The 22,744-nt window shown below is 39.1% G+C and overlaps 1 protein-coding gene across 1 annotated transcript in view; it reads right to left on the minus strand.

The window, feature by feature from the left end:
• Nucleotides 1–22,744, minus strand: part of ofcc1 (orofacial cleft 1 candidate 1) — a 131,590-nt gene that overhangs the window by 19,140 nt on the left and 89,706 nt on the right. The window contains exons 14-17 of the mRNA XM_067487003.1: nucleotides 13,657–13,911; nucleotides 10,718–10,970; nucleotides 9,788–9,951; nucleotides 5,390–5,549 (exon numbers count right to left, since the gene is read on the minus strand). Coding sequence (XP_067343104.1) covers nucleotides 5,390–5,549; nucleotides 9,788–9,951; nucleotides 10,718–10,970; nucleotides 13,657–13,911 — 832 coding nt within the window. The remainder of the gene's footprint in view (nucleotides 1–5,389; nucleotides 5,550–9,787; nucleotides 9,952–10,717; nucleotides 10,971–13,656; nucleotides 13,912–22,744) is intronic.

The raw sequence follows: 22,744 nt of genomic DNA on the forward strand, positions 1-22,744 counted from the left end.
GACCGGAGTGAGTTAGTTGGTGTGGCAGCAATTGTTTTAATGTGTTTAATAAAAGTCTTGTTATTTAATCTGTTTAATCAGTCATAAAATGTTGAATGTGTGATTTGCAAGAAGGTGTGAATGTACGTGTGTGTGTGTGTGTGTCTTTTTTTTTTTTACTTTTCCTTTTTAACCACTGTGCACTGCTTTTCACACATTACTGCCCAGCTAAGTCCATGACCTTTTCAGGAACACAGGCATGTAGCCTTTGCAGTCATATCTCATATTGAGCTCACTAATGCTCGCACTGTGGATGCTGTGCTTGCTCTTATGTCGCTCCTGTCCTTGCTTGCCTGCCTGCTATCGCCCCAGGCCGTTGGGGCCCTCAGCGCTGTCCACTAAAGGAAAAACGCATCCGCTGTAATTGAAGAAGCCACTCTAATTTGACATGCACATGCAGGCACGCAGAAAGGTTACACTTACGAGTGTGCATGATGGTATATTGTACATGTGTGCATAACCATTCTGTGTAAATGCACTCTGTACTTACTGTATGCATGTGAACAGACTTGCACTTATACACGTGCAGTAAAGCACATCAATTCACACAAAGACCTTATTGCTCTTTGGTAGAGGTGACAGGGGGGTTGGGATGACTCCAGTGACCGACCCCCCCCCCAGAACCCACCCAACCAAGCACACACAAACACACACACACACCACAGACCAAGGGTGCCCTCTGACTTTCCTCCTGTGCTCCTTCTCTGCTCTCCCGGTGTTCTTGTGTTGCTATTATGGGTTCCTGTTCAGAAGCTGAGAGCTCTTTTGTTTAGTGACAGTGCATCCTGTGTATCCTGTCACAGCCTGCTGCTCCCTCTGTCCTCCTTCCTGTCCAGAGCTGCATTTTTTACCTGAGCTTAGATTTGAATCTCAGGTGACCTGATGCTCTCTATACTGTATTATGTCCTGGACTAATAGTACAGTAAAGCGGTTGTGTTAAGTTATTGTGTGCAGTATTGTGTTGTTAACGGACTTCCCACTGAGTTGCTTTATTGGACTTTCAGCTCCTGAGTGATATGTATTAATATAAATAGGTACCTCGGTAAAATAGATAGTTCACATGCTTATGTTTTGTACACTACATCATATAATTTGTCTTATAGGCAAAGAAATATTTTACAATCTGTTTACTATTTCTTTTTTTTTCTTAACACAGGTGTTACATGTAAAAAAAAAAAAAAAAAGACCTTGGTGCATTTCTGTGGTCTCCCTGTGGTCAGGGGACACCATCATGTTGCTGCTGATTAAGATGAAGAACACATCTCATATGATTAACAGCCAGCATCCCAGACTCCAATCTGTCAACAGGTTTACTTCCCATCAACCACACTGCTGTTGCAAAGCACCTTGGGTGTTCCCAAACTCGCCCGCTGGTAACCCATTACCTAGATATACGGCATGGAGGTACGCAAATGTTGATGCAATCAGGTTGTGAAAACATCTCCAGGGCCACCAGTCAAACCCCCTCTCACTCTCCCCTCTCCCACCTTCAGTGCTTCTGTTAATCTCCCTCTCTCTCCTTCAATTATCACAATGTCACCACCACCACTGGGAAAGTTTCCTTTTGGTGAATTACCAGCAGAAGAGCTTTGCAGTGGGTATGCTTGGGCTCCACTCTGTCATTGTCATAGGGGTGGCCCTGACAAAAAAGTTTGCATAGGTGCTAAAGCACTACAGAAATTAACATCTCCCTTCCAGGTATAGTAATCAAGCGGGTGATGTGAGACAATTAATTAGGTCCATCTGTGTCACTGGCTTTACATTATTAATGGGACTCATTACTGAACCACTAGCTCATAGCTTGATAGCACCAAATACAAAAGGAAAGTATAGATTTATGTTTGTTTTATCTCTCTGATTAACCAATCTGCAGTGTTGACTGCTCATTTCTATCATAATCTGTGAACATTTTAATCTATTTTGTGCTCAGCCAGCTTATAAAGTAGTTCACAAAAAGTTTTAACAAAAGTTTGCTTATCAAATGTGACCATGGCTTGAATGACTACAGCAATCATCCATCCTGTCATAACTGGTGGTTGAACTAAACAGTTCTCAGTTGTTATTCACACTTGCTTGGCCAGTGAGCTCCGATGCTGACATCTTAACCTGAGAGCAATACTGAAGCCACGGATCTTCTCAAATGATCATATAGCATAGAGAAATCTATAATATGAAGTTAATTGGTAAGAAAGTAAAAATTAGATTATGTTTTATGAGCCCCCACTGTGAAAATTACAAGTTTGATAATAATAGGCCATTTGCAGGTTGGTTATTGAATGTGGATTCTTTTTTTTATTGTTTCAGCGCTGGAGGGAAATACAGCAGGGAGGTTTGGCTGAGTTAAGTTACATCACAGCACATTCAGAAAACTACTTTTAACCCAGTTGTAAGCATGTCTTATTTTGGTTTTCTTATGTTTGGATAGAACATTAAAAGCCTTTTTATATTAACTGATAAAATTTTTAAATGTGTTTTCTTACTATAATTAATGCTGAAGTAATGTGATTATTGATGACTGGCATTGTAAGAAACAATAGACCCGAAACCTTCGGGTATTTTCAAAAACAAAGTTTCCTGCTCATTCCGACTCAGAACTGACATCGCTGCATGTTAGATCAATAAGCATGTTACAACACAATAATATTTCCTGAATTAACATTACTTTGGCAAAAGGAAAATGGAATTTTGTCACATCACAAACAGTTTGTGATGTAACATTCTTATGGTAAAGCTTTGGCTACTTTCAGGAATGTAAACATAACATTTAATCAAATCTTCTAGTTTAAACAACGATATAATGTAGGTCATTTATGGAACCATCCTGTCATTGTCATTTTCTTTAAATAACTACTTCTTTTTGTAGCCATGGTCACAAGAATAAACGTGTGAATAACATTGTGGAAAATTCTAAAAAAACAATGTTTAAAATTTGTGTGAACATCAGTCTCTATTAGGAAAGTGCTGTGTCTCTCCCCAGTGTGGACTTTCTCGCTATTTATACTTTTCTCATGTTATTAGTAGTAGAGCAGTTAACTAAAACCTTTTATGGATAGTTGTAATAGCCTGTTGGCACACACAACATACGGACTCATTGTCACAGGACAGTCTCACTAGATGTTGCTTAACAACATAGCATAACTATAGGTCATCATGAGGTGCTTGCACAATAAAAAATCCTCTGGAGCCAATTTTGTGTGGGAGAAAAGTCTTGTTATAATTTACCTCAAGTATTTGATTAACCTTAAAAGACTTTCACATGGAATTCGCTTTGTCCCTTTAAGAGTGTACTGTTCAATATTTTTGTAAAATTGGCTCAATATGAGACTGCTGCTGTTCTGTGAGTGCCTTGTTTTCTTTCTCCTCATCCCTCCTTTCTCTCACTCAGCTAATGAAGGCCTTGTGGCCCACAGTTATTAAAATTATGCCCTTGCCTGTGATATTAATTGGGTCCATAATATGGAATGCGTCAGATTCATTATTTAATTGCAAGGGCACATTTGGAATACAGTTTCTGAAATGTATTTTTAATGAAAAACACTACATCCTGACCTAATCATATCAACCTTATTCTATCTAATTAAGGATGCAAAAAAATCATTAGAGTTGCAAAATATTAGTTTCAGCTCTGTCGGGCTGCTCCTTTGCTCGCCCCCATGAATATGTTTTTTTTTTTTTCTGTCTATGATAAATACTTAATGAGGAAAAAATGACAAAATTTGCATGTAGGCAAATTAGTCTGATAGGGATATGTCTTTGCTGAGTTAGGAAAGTGACCCTTTTTTACAGGAGAAATTGTTACAATAATTATAAAATAATGGCAGGGCCCATCTTATTTTGATGAAATATGGCCTGCTTGAATAATGTAAAAATCCAAAAATGCAATAACCGTAAACTCCCATCATGCTGGAGAATGTGTTAATGTGTTAGCATTTTATCAGTTTAATAACACCAAATTAGGGACAATATGAAGTATGCTGTAATTGTTGCTGTGGAGGGAGATATGCAGTAATGCAAGGATGATTTAGGAGTACCACCACAGCAAGAAGCCATCAGCAGCTAAATGAAGCATTTTCTTAATCACAAAGTTTGAGGGTGTAATTTCTTTCAAAATCTTCTTACATTGCTAGGTTCAATTCGCTCCCAATAAACAGGTCTATCACCAGCTCATTAGCTGTGCCTTAGAAACATAAGAGCCAGGGTTGCAGTTTCTGTAAGCTTTTAAGCCAGGCACTCACACAAAAGAAGGATGCTGGTAAACAGCAGTATCAGACTTTCTGCATCATTTTATTATTAAAGTGTAAAACACACAAAAGGAGACATTGAGTGGCAAATGGACGTAATTGTGTTTCTTGAAGATGTTTAACCTCTTCATCAGTTCTGACCAGCTGGCTTAAAGAGGCAGCCTCTAAACTGTGGAGTCGTTGATTGGCTCCACAGAGAAGTGAGAGATCTTCAAGAACCGACTGGGAATCTTCACAGAAATTATAAGACAGTTTGATGTTAAGGATTAAACCTTCAAGTGTCAACCATGTGAACAAAGGGAATCATCTTTTTTCCTTTTCTTGAGCTCAGTTTTGATAAGATCTTCAATCAAGAACATGTGAAGTGAGGTCACCAGCCAGAACAATGGTTGCTATTCATACATGATAAAGATTTTTGTGGAAGCACATACTGTCTTTCACTGTAGTGCCAGTGGCTGTATAGTTTGATCAATTCAGTCACTGTGTTTGGAGCTAACACTCTAAAATCATGGGACCATATGCAAACTTGATTTCCCTGACACCAACACGTCAACATAAAGGCAATGTCCTGTATTTCATACGCACATGATCCCACTATGTATGTTGACTGAGCAGTATTTCTTTAGTGAAATATCTTTGGAAATTGGTTTCCACAGACTAATCAGACCCGCTAGCCGAGTTTCTGTTTTGGTAATTATCTTGTACTAATTAGAATGAAGCTAAAGACCTCTGAGATGAATTCGGAGTCATCTCAAATGTAAGTAAGGGAATTTTAATCATATAAAATGAGCCAAATCTATACATCCTCTCGGACATAATATTTCCATCTTAGCAGCCAAATTGAATATGATGGACAGTGTGACACCATCGTGGCGGACATTTAATCTTCCTTTCAGAATCCCGCTCATCCTGCCACATCTACTCTTTTGACTTCAGTGCTGTACCTAGAAACCTCCCAGGGTTAAAGACAACCAACTGTAATTCCAGACCAGATTAGTATCAATGAGCCTTTAATTCATTCAGTCTTTAGAAAACAGCCATTCGTCCAGCTCATCACCAAGTGTTTAAAGAGGACAAGAGGAGAGGCTGCAGTGCAATAATGTGCTCACCTTGCGTCTCTCCCCATTGAAGCCTCTCCACTGCTCCGCCTTCTTGACGATGTAGCTCAGTTCCTGATTGGACAGCTCTTGGTCTTCCGGCACAAAGTACATACCCTCCGTGGCTGTCAGGCGCTGGAAGACATCCAGCATATGGCCATCATTGTGGAATCTGTTAGGTGAGAAAAGGCGTGAGGAGTGGAAGCGGGAATAAATCTGAATCACTGTCTCTGCTCTGTAAAGGTCACATTAGGTTTAATGTCAAAGCAAAGAAAAACATTCATTTTCATGTCATGTTAAAGATGATAACCGCAAGCAACTAGGTCGATGGCTACCTCCATTCCAGACAACATCATGTCATTTGGCTGGCTTTTATGGAATAGGTCAAATCACAACGATCCCAACTTGCTGCAAGTACATATGAAACTTCTATTGATTTGCACAAAGCACATTGACAGCACAACACTCTATAAAAGCCTAATACATCAATTCAAACACAATAAAAAGAGCAAAAGGAATCAAACAAATTGGCCTGTGAGTGGGAAGCCTTTTGTTAACAAAAGCTGACTGTGTTTGGCTGTGTGTCTGCGTAGTTGTACATCTGTTATTGTGTGGGAGTCCAATCCTGGGATCTTCTTCAGTTTTAATGCTGAACTTCAAACATGGCAGATGCAACAGACATACAGATGTGTCTGGAGAGACCAGCCTGAGTCACAAGAAAATGTTCGGCACAGCAGAAGGCATATCGATTCATACTTCCAGATGAGCGCACATCACCAAAGTGTTGTTTTTCTTTTACCACACAAGGGTGCATGCAGCCAACCCCTAAAAAGAATCACCATGTCTGTAAACAAATGCCTTGGCTGACCATCAAAACCAACAGACCTTGTGCCCTTCCATAGAGATTCTAGCCAGTCAGAGGGTAATCAACTCTCAAATAAAACCAACATCAAGGAGACAGGGATTTATACAAGATGCTGGTGTGGTGCTTTGAACTCAGCATCCTTCCCCATCGCTCTTGGGAGAGGGATGTTTGTAGAATCTTGACCTCAGACACAGGAATAGCATGCATTCATTTTCATCCTACACTTGAATTGCGCTTCTCATTCATTTATGCAGCCTCTCTCTTGGAGGAATTCACCATCTTTGCATCTTTGTGCTTCAAATCAGGCTGATTTCATTGGTGTTGGAAGTGCCCCGAACATAAGTATGTAATTCTTATATGTTGTGTATGACCTGGATGATAAGGCTCACATCAATTCTTTTTTCAGTAAAGGGGGGGGGGGGGGGTCACATTAAGCACATGTATTAACTTATGGAACATATTTTGACAGAATATTAAAGACAACATGACCAAAGTGGATAAAAAGACAAACAGGGTGGATTATTTTTGTATGGGAAAACTGACATGAAATGCATTTGTTTATACCACAGACAATAATCTCTCATCCACTGGGATTTGCCAGTTCATGGTTTTTCTTTCTTGTTATAGGGCAAAGGAAAATTCCAAAATGTGTTTCAGGAATTGGGCAATGTCTTCTATTACTTTGACCTTAAAGTTAATCATTGAATATGCTAAGTATCACTTAATCAATGGCCTAACTTACCAACTTATATCAGGACACGTGAATACACCAGCAAATCAGTGCAATTGTCTGTAAAAAGAGGTGTTAAAACGAAGGGCATCAGTGCTCCCTTGCCTCTGAGTTAGCTCCTATTTAAACAGTTCATGCACATGCACCCATACATGCAAACTTGTATAGTAAACACATCCACACAAAAACCACAGACACATAGAATAAATGATTATGGGGATGAAAGTCTTGAACATTGTCATCATTTTGCACCAAACTGTTTGGGCAACATCACTTTTTGGGTGTTTATGAAGTTTCAAAGAAGATAGAGTTGTAAAACACATCACTGGTGTGTATTTTTGCAGCCAGTGAATAAAGGCTACTTAAATTGTAATTAAAAAAAGGATAACAGTCCGTTCTATCTGTACATATAGCCTGAGGCATTTTTTTTTAGAAATAGGTCACGCTCTGTGTCAGAGCCCCTTCCTTGCAGCCAATAGGAAACTGTAACCCATAAAATTATCAGTCTCGCTTCAGCCTCGTGGCCTACATTCACTACAAACCCGTGTGGTGGTTGAGTGGCAGAAGTCATTATTCCCGGCTGCTGTTTTAATATTGTCCATTTAGCTGGAGCCTGATAAGCGTACCGCTTACTGAAATTAGATGGCAACTCTCCGCGGCCGCCAATCTCAAACTGATTAATTCAAGAAGGGTTTTCTTACATTTTGAGCTGTTAATGGAATTTGGTCTTTTATGAGGGTGGAAGAACACACCTTGGATGAATACTGAGTTACATTATTTCGTAATTTATCACCTGCCCTTCTACTTTTTTAACATCTATGCTGCAAAAAACAGGTCCTTCGGTTCTGTGCCGTAATCACCCAATACGTGAGAAATTTGGCATTAGTGGTTTTGCATGTTTAAATCTGCTTTCCCAACTGCAGTGCAGTACTGTACTATTCTCCTGCTAAATGAATGACTCAATTTTTGACTAAACACTTGAGATTCATAAACACTTGAGCTGGCGAGATTCATATTTCTAATCATGTTTGGTCTTCCCTGTTTGTCCCCACTAATCAAGAAGGAATTGGTTTAGTAGAAACATTTACTAAAACGGTTTCAGTCCTAAAACACCAGTGCAAACCTAGCAAGTAAATGCTTCAGAATTGCTGACCTCAATCTGAAAGACATGAGTGGAACACACAGTGCATTAAGATAACGTATTTGTGTTCGCAACCATATAAATGCAGTCCATTTCAATATGTATGAAACCTGCAGTGATATCAACCATGCAAAACATTCAGCCTAATCGGATAATGTAACGGGGGTAACATGTTCACGCTATATCAAAACGCATCTAACTTTTGAATTAGGAACGCTTTCAATTCCCCAACCAATTGCAGAGTATAGCATGTTCAAAAAGGCAACTGTGTGATGCATGTGTGTATTTCCGTTTTTGTGTCTGCTAATTCAGTTTGTGTGTTGATGTGTGGGGTAGATGCAAAACTGCATAAGTAATTCCATGCGACTATACAATCAAAATGGATTAGATCAGCATTTGTTCTCATTGTTGCTTTTTTTGTGCTTTACTGTGTATGGAGAAGTAAAAGAAATTGTGGCAGGAGTTCAATGTGCAGCAGGCTGTAGGGGTGGAGGATTGAGAGTTATTCCTGAACAGGTGCCTAAGAATAGTGGGCTAGTAGAAAGGGTCTTCCCCCTCACTCTATAGAAGAGGTGTTAGAGTGATCATTCCCCAATGACAGCTCGTGCAGTGATTCTACCACTGACCAGACACAAACCAGTTGTATTCATGTGAACATGCCAACCACCACATGTTTTGCCTGAAGGAAATAACCAAGCAATCGTTTATATTAAAAGCCATGAACATGGTGGTTCTTTGCTATTAGAGCGTGAGATTTATAGCCAAAAAGAGTGCATAAAGTTTTGCTCCAAAAGACGGGGACATATTGTAACTCCATCCATTGTCTGTGGCTGCTTATCCTGTAGTATCACGGGGAGCCTGTCCCAGCTGTCATGCAAAAACAGGGAGAGCATGCAAACTCCACATGAGGAAGTCAGCCAGGGACACAAACCCACAACCTTCTAGCTGTGAGGACACAGGGTTAACGGCTCCACCCCCATATTTGTAACTCATCTTGGTAACAATCTGTGAGCATGTAAGCTTTAAAGTGCACTTATCTGACAGCATAATGACATCTGTGTCACAACTTCACTGTCAATAATATGCTGATCTTCTTGTCCATAAATAAAAAAAAAAAACACTGAGCAACTTTAATATCTGTTCTTCTATAGACATTCAATTGACGTCTTTTGTTTGTTTGTTTTTTTTGTTGTTGTCAATCAATAAATGTGTAAATTCCATGTTGACCTGCTGGTTATGAGTGTTTACATATACACTTACATTTTCCATATTTGTTTGACAAAAACATGAAAAAAAAAAGAAGGTGCAACACTGTGGTATTTTCAACCTTAACAAGTATAATTTCATTATTTAATTAGGGTAATATTGGTGAATTCTTAAAGAGTTTTGGGTTTGAGTTTAAACTTTATTTTACTCCCTTTATTTCCTCTTTCTCCTCCTCTTCCTCTTTCTTCCATTACCATAACACAATTGGCTGTCCTAGGGTGTCTCACCTGTCTACCCAATCAATGTCTGCCATGGTGTCAGTGATCCAATCAATTCTTACCTATAAAAGATTTAAATCTGCATGTCTATACCGTTTGGTCATTTCTGCTTTGCATGAACTCTCCTCCACTCCGTCAACCTCACACTTAATGGACGACTGTTCCACAAGCCCTGATGAGGTCATCTTACCTGAGCAGGTATATGGAGAGGATGGTGATAGACAGCAGGAGAAGGACTGCATAGAGGAACAAAGTGATGATCACTCCTGCTACACCTGACTGGTCAGCTCGATAAAAGTGCCAGTAAAGCTTGGCTGCATCACCCACTGGTATGTCAGGGCTGTAGGCAAGACGCTAAGGACACAGAGATTGAAACAATTTTTTTTTTTTAAAAATCAGCAAAAAGTTAATCCAAAAAATTCCTTATGCATTTCTATTTTATCTGAGTTTATTTATAATCAACAGGCTGACAAATCTCCTGACATGTTGTGGCAATTAACAATTCAAAATAAAAAACCTGTTCTAGCTACATAACATGGGGCAGATCCTTTAACTCTAAACTTTATATTTTCAGATTCCAATGGTGCTTTTTTCCTGACTTTGTTCTGGAGAACACAAGATGCTGGTATCATTCAGAGCTGTGTTTTAGTGCAGAAGTGAGTCTGTTCTCTTCTCGTGAACTCCTGCACTCTGTGACTTTTAGATGTACAGTAATAAGACAGGACATTTGGAATATGGGGGAGTCATCATTCGACCATTGCACAACGGTTCAAGAATTTAATTTCATATGTTCGTCAGCTGGTCTTCATATCACATATATAACAAATTTTTGCATATTTTTATTAGTATTGGTACAAAATATGACTTATTTGGTCATTAGGGTGTCTGATTAGGATTTGATTCAGATTTCTCTTGTTTAACAATTCCCAACTGAAAAACCCAGATTATTTCTGTCTTCTCTCACTGACAAAATCCAACCCACAGCCAAAAAAAGACACTCGTCTAACCTTGCCATTTTCTTTTTCACCCTCTCTCCTCCTCTTTTTTCTGCATTCTAAAGTCACTTTGCCAAGATAAAGTGAACTATTTAAAGTGTCCAAGTTATTTTTAAGTGACTTACCCCGAGGACGGCGTCCACTGCAAAGACTGCCAGGGGGTCGAGGACTGTCCACACTGCCTGAGCCATGATAAACTTTGACGTGAAGGAAGGGGGTGAGCCAAATATCTGTTGACAGCCCCATCTGATCAGAACCAGCAGGAACGTTATTACGTTCAAGGTCATGGGACCCACCACCACCATCGTCAGCTCCTCCCGAGTGTGGAGCAAAGAACTCTGGTATATGAGGTCCACTGTGTGCGCGTGAAACTGGAATCTGACAGGAGAGGAAACTGATGAGTGTGATGTGCATGCATGTAGACTCCGTGTGTGCTGTGTGCATACGTCAATATGAGTGTAGTTTATGGTGATTTGGGTTTGTGATGCTTGATGCTTTGCAAGTCCAAGGCAACTAGTCAGATTAATTTACATTTCTTCATTATAAATACTGCACGTTCCATTATTATTGGCTATTTGCAAGATTATGTTTTTGTTACTTATTTATAAAAAGCAAATTACATTGGCTTGATGATTTGTAGTGGAGGTTCTCTACACACTTTATTGTTTTCTATATTAAATTAAGAAATAAAACTACCATGCCCATCAATCTACACTTAATCTTACTTAAAACATGTTTCAAACATTACAAATGTTGTTATAAGTCATATACTGAAATCTGCAATCTCCAAAAGTGTTCAGCATCCTAACTCAGCACTTTTGGCAGCAAACACAGCTTTGTCTTCCTGTGTAAGTCGCTATAAGCTTCTCACACCTGGATTTGATCCTCTCAATCTCCATTAAATTGGATGGGCAGTGTCTCAGGTCTCTCCACAGAGGTTCTTTGGGTTTAAGTCTAGTGTTATCTGGGCCACTTAAGAAAAGTCAAACCAGTGTAGTGTTGGCTCCATTCTTCAGGCTATTGTTGTGTTAAAAGGTGAACCCCAGTCTGCCCCAGTCTCAGGTCACATAAACTCCGAGGGAGGTTTTCTTACTGAAATTCTCCGTTTATGGGTAAATATTTTTAATTTGGACTCAATACCCCCTGATGCCATGTTTTACTAAAGTAAAGTTAATTTAAAAGAAGATCAACTTGACGGACTAGTAACAATATTAACACCTCTGCTGTTTCAAGACATGAGCTTCTTCAGGCTTCCAATTGTACAGTAAGTTAGACTCTACGTTTACTGCAAGCCTCATGAGTTTCTTAATCTTCCCATCCATCAGGAAGAGGTAGAGCCAGTGGTAGCAGAGGAGAGGTCCAGTTTTTGCTCATTAATTTCCATCTGATTTGCTCCAAGAGTCAAGCGTCTCCTAGATTCTGTCCATTAATCTGACAGTAGAGGTCCATTGGTGTTCTATCTGAGACAAATCTCGGAAAAAACATTCTTAATCCCCTAAAAGTACTACTAGAGCACAGGAGATTATCTTTTTTAGATGACCGGAACAGAGTTTGATGTTATTACTTATTCTTCTGTGGCTTTTTGAGCTCCAAAAAACTGACCTATGCAAGTACATGAGCTGGAGAGAATAGCAGGGCAGCAAACTGTCAGCGGCAGCAGTTAGGGTGCAAAGTAGCACAGCAGATTATCATATTAGGTTTAAAAAAATGTATAATCAGCATAAAAAATAATACCAATATACCACAAAGAACACATACAATTTGACCCAGCCACTGTACAGAATTCAGGATTCAAATATATACAAATATATAATATTAACAATAAAAGTCTAGAAATGTATTATATAATAATACATACAACTGACTGGTGAAACACACTACACAAGTGTACACAAATGGTCATAAGAGCTTTTTAAATAAATTTGAAAATAAACCTTTAAATACAGTTTTGAGACTTTGTATTTTTAGACTGACTGACTTTATGGTTGCTCTTACTAGAAAAGAAAATTAAAAAGAGAAAAAGTCACAGATGACTGAAGCAACACAGGTTCTTGGGTGTTTGCTGTCTGATGATGTCTGAGGGCGGATTGTATGGAAGGAAAGAAAGAAAGCTAGACAGACTTTGAGGGGAAGAAAAAGAGAAAGTGAGACAGAAACAAGAAGGGAAGGAAGCCTGTCATCACTCTAGCCACTCTGACTGTCACTTGGTCTCTCCCCTGCTCTCTCTCTCCCTCCCTCTCACTCACTGGAAACCACCAGCTCTGGCCTTTGCATGGAGAGAGAAATGCTCGAAGGGAGAGCAGCAGATTCGGACATGTGGAAGTTGTCATCCAACATTGACCCCCTCTGTTTTTGCATTTTTTTTTTTTTCACCTTCAATCCGTCCCCTCAGTCCATCCGTTTTTACACTCAGACACATTTTTTCCCCTCTGCCTTCCTCTCTGACTTTCCATAATTTAATGTGTGATATTTGCTCTCCCATGTCATTGCAATAAAAACTTGCCTGTATGCATGTTTGCAGCCAGCTCTTTTTATTGTGATAAATTAAATCAGCACCATATGCCACTGAGATGTGATTTAACCATTCTGTGGTATCCTATTGCTGTTTATTATCAATGCTGTGGACCAAATAATAACAATAAATTCTTTCCAAATAATAAAGCCTTTTGGGACTTAAAGCTGTGTGGTGAAATCAACAAACTCCCCCAGCAATTGTTGGTTAATATTGAAAGCCTTGTTAAAATGTTAATGGGGGAATTCCAAACAGATGATTTCGGCGTATCTACTGTGCACGTTTGCCAACACACTTTTTTAGACACAGTGCACATCCCCATTCTCTCTGCTCTTTATCCTTTCCACATCGTATTGCACCAATTGTTTGTGCAAGTTGCATATATGCTTCAGAAATCTATGTATGTATCTGTTCTCCATATAGCAGAGATATGTCTGCTCGCTAAGTGTCTAAGTAGTTCTGCTCTCTCTGTGCATACGTGTATCCATACTCTTCCCCCCGTTCGTGCGTGTGTGTGTGTGTGAAGGGCGATATCAAAGGAAGCAAACTCACTTGTTGACAGGAACTGCTATGGCCTGGAGGTAGAGCCACTGGCTGCAGTAATGCAGGTAGAGCCTCACAAACCACATCAAAGCCAGCAGCAGCATAATGAGGCCGAACCGCTGAACGGAGCTACGCCAGCCAGTGTGGAGTTGTTGTGGTTGCCACGGCAATGGCAGGCCCAGCTCGGACGGCAGCATGCGGAGGGTCAGGCGGGCTCGGTTAGACAGGCGTGAAGGGCGCGAACCAGGTCCAGTCAATGGTGATCTGTTTTTAGACACACCACACATCACAAATTAAAGCTTCTTCTTCACTCTTTCATTTTTTTAAATAATTTTTCAAACATATTACTAATATACAAAAAAATAGACTATGTAAAGTGAGTGGTAATTTGTTTCTGCATTAAGCCACATCTTTGTTTAACCTTAACCAAATGCTGTTAGTGCTGATAAAAAAACCCCAACATAAATATGTTTAATATTGCTCTAATGAAACAAACATTTATACTTCAAGACATTGAGGATAAATAAAAATGCCATTTGTGTTTATTTTTGTGATATGTTTAGTATCAACGTATTTGTTACTTGCCATTTACATAAATTGTTTACATTTGTATTTATATTGTTTATATATATTATGTTAAAAGAAAAAATTTTTTTACTAAATTCCCTATAAAAATTGTAAAAATTTTTTAAACATTGCTTATTACTTAGATTATGTTGCATTTACAGTGCAAATACTTCCTTTTCCCTCCATTACCTTTATTATTCAAATGAATTTTAACCGACAATATACCCATACAGTACACAAGGTAGGAAAAAATGTAGTATTCAAATTGACACACATTCTCACATGTACACAGATGTACTCTCTCTCACACACACATGCACACACAAACAGATAGAATCCCTTCCAGCAGTGCTCAGCTTCCCTTAGCACCTCTGCCTCCTCTGTGCCGCCCTTTGTCGGGCCTGCTCAACTATTCCCTTTCATATAGAGGGCACAGATGGAGCAGTGGAGGCGAGAGGAGGAAAGAAGAGCAGAGGAGGGGAGAGAAGAGAAGGATACTCAAAATATGGATTGCTAATAACTATAAAAACTTAATCATAGAATAGTGGACAGTAAGTAAATATTAAATATAAATGTTTGATAGTTTGTCTACACAAGCACACACTAATGACCCCTATCAGCTGCCTGACAGTAATTAGACCAAGGCTAATGTTGGTGTACACAGTACAGCGGAGTTATGCTTAGCATCACATAGTGTGACTTAAGGCCTTTGCCTGTGGACATCCCTGTGTCTCAGCACTTTGTCCCAGAACACAGTTGGAATTCACTTTGTAGTGTGTATCTAGGGAAAATGGTACATTGCCTAAAGACAAAAAAAGGAGAAGAAAACAGAATCAATTGTATTGCTTTCTCCTCCTATGACCAAATAATTAACTGAGACTCACAGCAAAACGCAGAATTGTAATTTCTTATTTATTTGCATTGATGCTGAAATATGAACAGTATTTAAAGCAAAAGAGATCATCTTTGATTTCCCTGAGTGGTGGGCTCCCTCTTTGAAAGTGTTAAATTATTTGTAGATGCCAAGTTTCTTAGTGTGTATAAATACAAATAAATATATATATATGTGTTTGTGTGTATGTGTGTGTGTATATATATATATATATATATATATATATATATATATATATATATATACACTGTTCTGTCTTCCCAAAATACCATCACATAAATAATCAGCTCCATCTTTATTAACAGCGATCTTTGATTCTTAAAATTTGAACTATTACTATTGCATCTGATACTGATACTGATTATATACTGATGATAATTACTGATAAATACTGATTATAATTACTATCATTTACAACTTAAATACTCTAAGTGGAGTAATTTTACTTTTATAACTTAAGTAAAATTTTGATAATTTCTTTAGTACTTTTACTTGACTAATTTAAGATGGTACTTGTAGAGAAGTAGAGAACTTGTAGAGGACTTTTACTTTACTATTGCGTTTGGGTACTTCTACTACCGACACAGTGTATCACTTTTCGCTCAGTATGGGACTGTTTACTGTAGCTGCAGACTGCTCACAGTGGCCAAGCTGATCCTTGTCCATTATCAACAGCACCAAAGTCAATGTTGTGGTTCATTGGAGTAATAATTAATGCAAATTCAGCTAGGACAAATTTTAGTTTATCATTAGTTAGTTTATCAAAGTAACAGAAATGGTCAAGAAGTGTATAAAAAGAAAGCTATAGCAAAAAAAGGAATATTAAATCATTGCCAAAGTTTGCATTCCTGTTTATAAAAGGTTCTTTCACATATGAACTCGGAGAGAGTTGAGAAATAAGCTCTGGACAGTGGACATTTCCTCATAGGAGGTTTTGTTTTCACCACACATACCTGTTAAATAATTCAGTCTTCAGTCAACTTTTTTCGCCTGCTCCTTCGCATACTTCAAGGTGCTGCCTTATGTCTAAAAGAAAGCAAAGGCTTCCTGCCTGCTTTCCTCCAAAGTAATCCAGAATTGTGCAGACTATGCTTGACTGTGGAGATGTGGCCTTTTTTTCTAGTTGCCTCTAAGTGATTTCTTAGGTCCTCTGTTGTTTGTTTTGGATTCTTAAATAGCTCTTAAGCAAGTTTCCTAGTGCATCTTTCAGTTCTTTTTCTTGCTCTTCTACTCGTAATTGAAGAGCCTCCTAAAGCAGAAACCAGACAGTACTGAAAAAAGAGCAAATGGCAGGAATAGAAAACAGCATCAGACATATCACAAACACCAGTGCCCAGTGGCACCAGGACCTGGGAGCAGACCACAGGCATCTCCCAAAACAGGAATCAGTCACCATCACAGTAGCAGACATTCAACAGAAAATCAAGAACATGAAGAGCTGGACAGTGCCAGTCCAGACTTGATCCACACCTACTGGCTAAAGACTCTTACAGCAGTGCAGAAATTCCTACAGCACAGACACAGTATGGCTTTGTCAGACTATTGTTAAAAGGCTCAAACAACGGAACAAAACCATCCACCTACCAACAAATCTTGTCTTGTGTCAGTGTCTTGCCCAGGGACACTTCAACATTTGGACGGGAAGAGTGAGGTCGAACCTCTGACCTTATGGTCAATAGGCGGCCACTCTACTAACCATAGTGAACTTGTCAAAAGGAAGACAAGGAGAAACACAGTATAAAGCTCAGGAAACTCCTCTCAATGCATAAGGGTGTTCGCTCTAGTCTTGGTCTAACATCAAGACACTGTACACTATCTGGGAAGTATTCAGACAGCGCCTGGTAAGTGTCAAGGCCACAGGGGTCTACCACACCTGACAAGACCCAAGGTGCAGACTGTGCAAAGAGACTTCAGAGACACTCCAACAAAATGCAGACAAAAATAACATACAGCAAACAGCACAACAAAGTAGTAAGCATCCTATATAGGAACATCTGCAGATATTACTGTATATGCTGGACCCTCCCAAACCCAGATGAAAGACCGCTCAGAAAGTCATAGGGAACAACAATATCCTGTGGGACTTCCAGATCCCGACAGACAGGAAGGTACTGGATGACCAACCAGATTTTGGTAGAAGACAAAAAACAAAAGATGGCAGTGCTAATTAAAATTCAGTTCCAAGTGACAGCAACATAAAAAATAAGGAGTATAAGAAGCTGGAAAATTACCAGCAATTGCACAGGATGTTGAAAATGAAGATCATTTGGGTCCATCTGTGGATAGGAGCACACTGGACTGTAACTCCTACTAAACATACAGTGCCTCGGCCTCAGCAACAATTAGTGCTACTGGCACTAAAGAACTTTTAGAAGACAAAACTACTGTATATGAAACACACAAGCGTGCACAGCACTACGAATTTCCAGGAGGTTTGGCGGTAGATATCAGTTCACTGTAATGAAAAAGAAATGTCATGTTGAAAGTTGACATGCCAGTGTCAAGTGTGTGTTTACGCAGTGTTTTGAATTGTAAGGCAAACAGGAAGATGATAATGTACAAGCAAATGTTTGTCACTGCTTTTCTTTTTAGGATGTAACAAAGGCGCTTCCATTCCGTTGCAGGCTTTATCACGATTTGTTTCACTGTGTGGTACAACACTGCTTTCTGCATGTCTGCAAAAGTGGAATTACAGAGTAGACAAAAAGCAGTGTGTCACAGACACAGGCAAGATGCTACCCTGTCATGTGGCATTAAACGAAAACAGCAAATGCAACGTGACACCCATCTTTCATATAATGAAGATATTGATGATGCTTGAAAGAGGAATATTTTTAGATGCCTTCGTGTCACAGCTTCTTCCAAAGGAAACTGGTAACATGATGTGAAATCTGTTATCACCACTGAATTGATTTCATTATGGCACCTCCAATTACAAAAGTACAATATAGGAAATGAGGGAAAGGCAGAGGGTGGAGGTGTGGGCTTTTTATCTTGCAGGAAAGAAGGATGTTTCATTACAATATCACAGCTTGTCCCCTGAACGGCTTGATAACATGTGGCTTAGCAGCACATAGATGAAACTAACCATTTCAACAGGCATGCAGTGGCACATAATACTATATTTTAATTGTAGTTTATATGATTCTGTTAAATCTGGGCCAGAAGCTGTTCCCTCATTATCGTAGTTCTGATGTATTTGTTGTTCATTCCCATATTATCAAAGCGGATTGCACAAGGACTCATCATCCTCTCTAAACCTCACCAGAGTGTGCCAGCGCCTTTAAATCTGATTTAACTAGCATAACTATGTCAACCAAGGGAGCAACAACCATTTCCTGGACTGGTTTTCCCAGGCTGCATCCCTAAACACAGTGTGGCATAACAACAAACGGGAGCTGCGCTCTTAAAAATAGCACAAAGTGAAAATCAAGTACAGACAAGTATTAAACCCTAAAGATGTCATATAATGAGAGACGGAGGGTTGGAAGAAACCGAGTAGTACAGTAGGGTGTTGTATTTTAAAAGGCAGATTTCTTGTGAGAGGGCTCCAGGGCTAAGGAGAGTGAAGGTAACCCTCATTTCCTCCACACAGCCCTGCTAGCTAAACGCTCCAATCCAAGGCCACTTAAAGTATTTGACTTATCCCTTTATATTGAGGATTAAGCTATTTTATATTAGGGATTAAGTTATTTTCTGTCACTTGCTTATTTGGGCCACCGGCATTGTTTATAAATGCAGTAAAGGCACACGTTTTCCCCACATATCCTAAGAATGGTTTGCTTTCAGGAAAATAGAAAAAAAAAAATATATATATATGGTGTGAAAACAGACTTAAAAGATTGACAGATAATGTAATTATTTTCTTAAGGCCCCAGTGAACAAGTGCTGTGGAGATTATCTAGGTGTGATTATCTTAGGCATTAGGAGATCAGACTTAAGATACCTCATCTTTGTTTACATTTTATTTTGGAACAATGCTCGTAATGCATTTACTTCAGCTTGTGACAGCGTTTGTCATCCGTCTTCTGTTTTAAGTTTTAATGTAATCTAATCTAATCTAATAATATTTTTTAAACATAATGAACTTAGAACACAGGTGCACTGTTTTTTAGTTGTCTTTCACTGAAGATGCTACTTACTGGTAATGTGGTAAAATAAGCACACACATCAATGCCATAATAACATATGAGCAGAAAACACAATTACAAGGTGCATGAACAACCTATACAGTCAGTGAGTAACAAATAAATTCATAAAGCTCTTTATGGCACTTTGTGATGTCTTCATTAAAGCAGCGGTATGCACTGTTAGAATCCAATACACAAACGCACAGACGAACACAGGCACTTTCTGTTTGTACACACACTGAATGGCCCTTATGAAACTGCTCACAAAAAACCTTTGCTGTTAAAATGTGTGAGTTGTTTTTTTTACATATATATGTAATTCACGTTTAGTGCACTGCCTGCTTGTGTTTATGCACATCTAAAAATTTGATGACGTGTCGTGCACCTATGGTCCAACTCCAAGAATGTGAAATAGTAACAATGAGCTTTTCATCTCTGGTAAATCATAGTTGATAGACAGCACAATGCTACATGCTAACGCTGTACAGAAGATTCATGTTCTGCCCGCCCCCATCACATTATTGGTCAATGCAGCATGAATCTTACTGGCTGATTAATTTTGATAGGGTCATTTCAGTTCATTCCCACAAAAATCTGAGTGTGAGTGCAGAGATCTAACATCAGAAGTTGTGTAACTGTGCAACAGCACCTGGGCCTGAGGAGGAGGGTCTGAGGTGAAGCACAGGAAATTAAAGAGAACACAGTTTTGAACAGGAGCAGAGTAAATCTGAGAGAAAAACTGAGCACGAGCAGAGACATGTCGAATGTTAAGGAAGGGTTTTAAGAGAAAGCATTACAAAATATGAACACAAAATCATTTCAGCATGCTCTCAAATTAAAAGGAGATATGCTCTTGATATAAGATAGAAGAATCACGCCATATACACCAACAATGGAAACATTAAGCTTTAACTGCCTATTCACTGCATGCTTTTATAATGACTGACAAATACGCAGGGCTTTGCACAGGTGGGGCAAATATAATGCAGGAAGCTATGAAACCTCGCAAAGTAAAAATCACAAAACAACCCTCTCCCGCAAGATGTATTAAATGATAATCATTGGTTACTGAGCAGCTATCATTTTCTAAACCACTCTGAATGTGGGTGTGCATAAAAACAAGTTGAACAGAGCAGCACTTTATGCCTTTAAGGCTTTTAAGATAATTGAGTCATTTTAATAGCATCTTGTGAGAAGTTTTATTTATACTGGGAAAAAAACAAAAAATGCCTTAGATTTAACTTTGAGATCTCTCTCTCTCCTTTTATTTTTTAAATTTTATTTGTTACAATTACGTTACCAATTGGGAGCTTTATGACCACTGCTTTTTTACAGAGACCCTGGCAAAGCAAGGATACACATACATGTGTTTCATTGAGAAAATGGGAGCACAGTGGCAGGTATTTGGGGTATAGTTAAAAGAAAATTATGGAATAGTGACTCAGCTGCAGATTTAGAGTAATTAAAATTGTACAACAGTGCACCATTGAATTATCAGAATTATTTGCAGCTGACAGGGAGTTGGGGAGAACACAACAGTGAAAAAATATGTTCCACTAGATTAGGAATCCATGTTTTGACTAATTGTTGGTTGCTCGTTTTTACAATGCCAGGGAGGTTCTCACATGTAGGCAAACATTAGAGGGCCATGGAAAAGAACATGAGTACTCTGCCTCACATAGCACTGCATGAGAGGCAATGCTGGCACATAAATCACATCCTGATCGAGCTCTTTTGATGATTAGACTGAAGACCATTGTAGACCTTTTGATAGGATAAAATACTGCACTACATACATTGTTAGTGCCAGGAGGTTGGTACAGCAAACGGTAATGTTTGATAATTAGGATATCTAATTAATTATGATAGTAGTAGTAATAGTGGGTGAAACCTGCACAGTGCTTTGTTTGTTGCTTCTTGTTACTTTTCTTTTCTTTCTATTTCCGCTCACCCTAATCACGCAAAGCCATTGGCTGCTCACCCTGAGCCTGGTTCTGTTGGATGTTTCAATCCTCAAGGAGGATTTGGAGTATTTGTCTCTGTAAATCGGAACAGGTGCCTTGAGATAATGTTTTTGTCAATTGGACTATATAACTATAGTTGAATTAAACTGAATTCAAAGCCTGCATTGGGAGGAGGTTAAGGGGTTTAATTTCCCTCAGGAGACCGCATTGATTCTAGTATTAAACATTTTTTAACCTACATGTACCACAAATATGTTTATTAAGATAATAAAGGTCCTGGGGTTACACAAGGCACCAATTTGGGGCCATTGTGGTGCCTAGCAGAAATTTCAACAGCTGCCATCTGACCTGAGGAAAGCCTTTCAGGAAATGCTTCTGTGAGTTGCATGACATGGCAGGAACAAATATCTTATAGTATACAGCATGAGGAGCATTTCTTTAGTTTTAAGAAGAAATCTAAGGCTTCCCAATTCAAATCTGTAGCCTGTAGCTTATATCAATTATACCCACAGTGAGTTAAAGGAGTCACCTTACTCCTTTAACTCACTATATGCAATATCATTGCGTGGAAACAAACTGACATGCTGTCCCACTACTTGTTTGAGCCTGTTTCCGATATCGTGGTATCCATATTTATACTAAACTCATATTGTTTGTTCACTGGCAATGGTCTGAGGCTACCAGCCAAAGAATCATTCAAGTACACTAATTTAACAAGCAGTAATCCAGCTTTGTGAGTCCTGCACTAGCCAAACAAATCCCTCCTGCAAAAGTGCGTTTTGGCCTCTTTACACACCTTGGAATAGTTTAGATGTATCCATGAGGTAGCCGTTTCACTGCTGTGCAACATGTGGCAGTTTTATGGAGCGCCTAACATTGCATGAGAAGGGATTAAAACATGGAAATGGCAGGTCCCTTGGTGCACCATAAACTAGGGTGGAAACATTTCAAATGCAGATGCACCTGGGATCAACAAAGACACAGGGACTTCCCAGGCAGTCGTTACAAACGCAGCTACTACAACTACCTTCATAATTCTTAACAATGAAGAACAGGTTGTTTTTCCTCCTATAAAGTTTTTTTTTTTGGTGCCTTGCAAAAATACACAAAACATGGTGCCAGTAAATACACTGAATGATTAAGGCAGGACAAACAGTAAATGTTCTAGGGAGATCTATCCATTCATCAATTTGGATGAGGCGTACTGGGAGGAGCGCTACTAGGCCTCCCGAGAGTTGCATCAGTATTTAAATGGATTTCACTTCACTGACCTTGCCTCATAACTGCAGGACATTTTCACCAGAGAGATAGAGACACAGAGAGAATAAGGCAAGGGTGGAGAGAGAAAGATGAAGAAAATTAGAGGCAGAGAAAGTGCAATAAAGATGGTATTAACAGGGGGAGAGAGAGAGGGAAAGAGGAAATAATTATGAACCAGAGAGGCTAACTATGTGTTGTACTCTATGTGTGCATGCAGAGTGCTATTAAGTGAGTGATAGACAAAAGGCAAGAAGAGAGTAGGGCAAATAAAAGTTTTCCATGCT

The sequence above is a fragment of the Channa argus genome, chromosome 19, assembly GCF_033026475.1.
Source record: "Channa argus isolate prfri chromosome 19, Channa argus male v1.0, whole genome shotgun sequence".
Classification (NCBI taxonomy): Eukaryota; Metazoa; Chordata; class Actinopteri; order Anabantiformes; family Channidae; genus Channa; species Channa argus.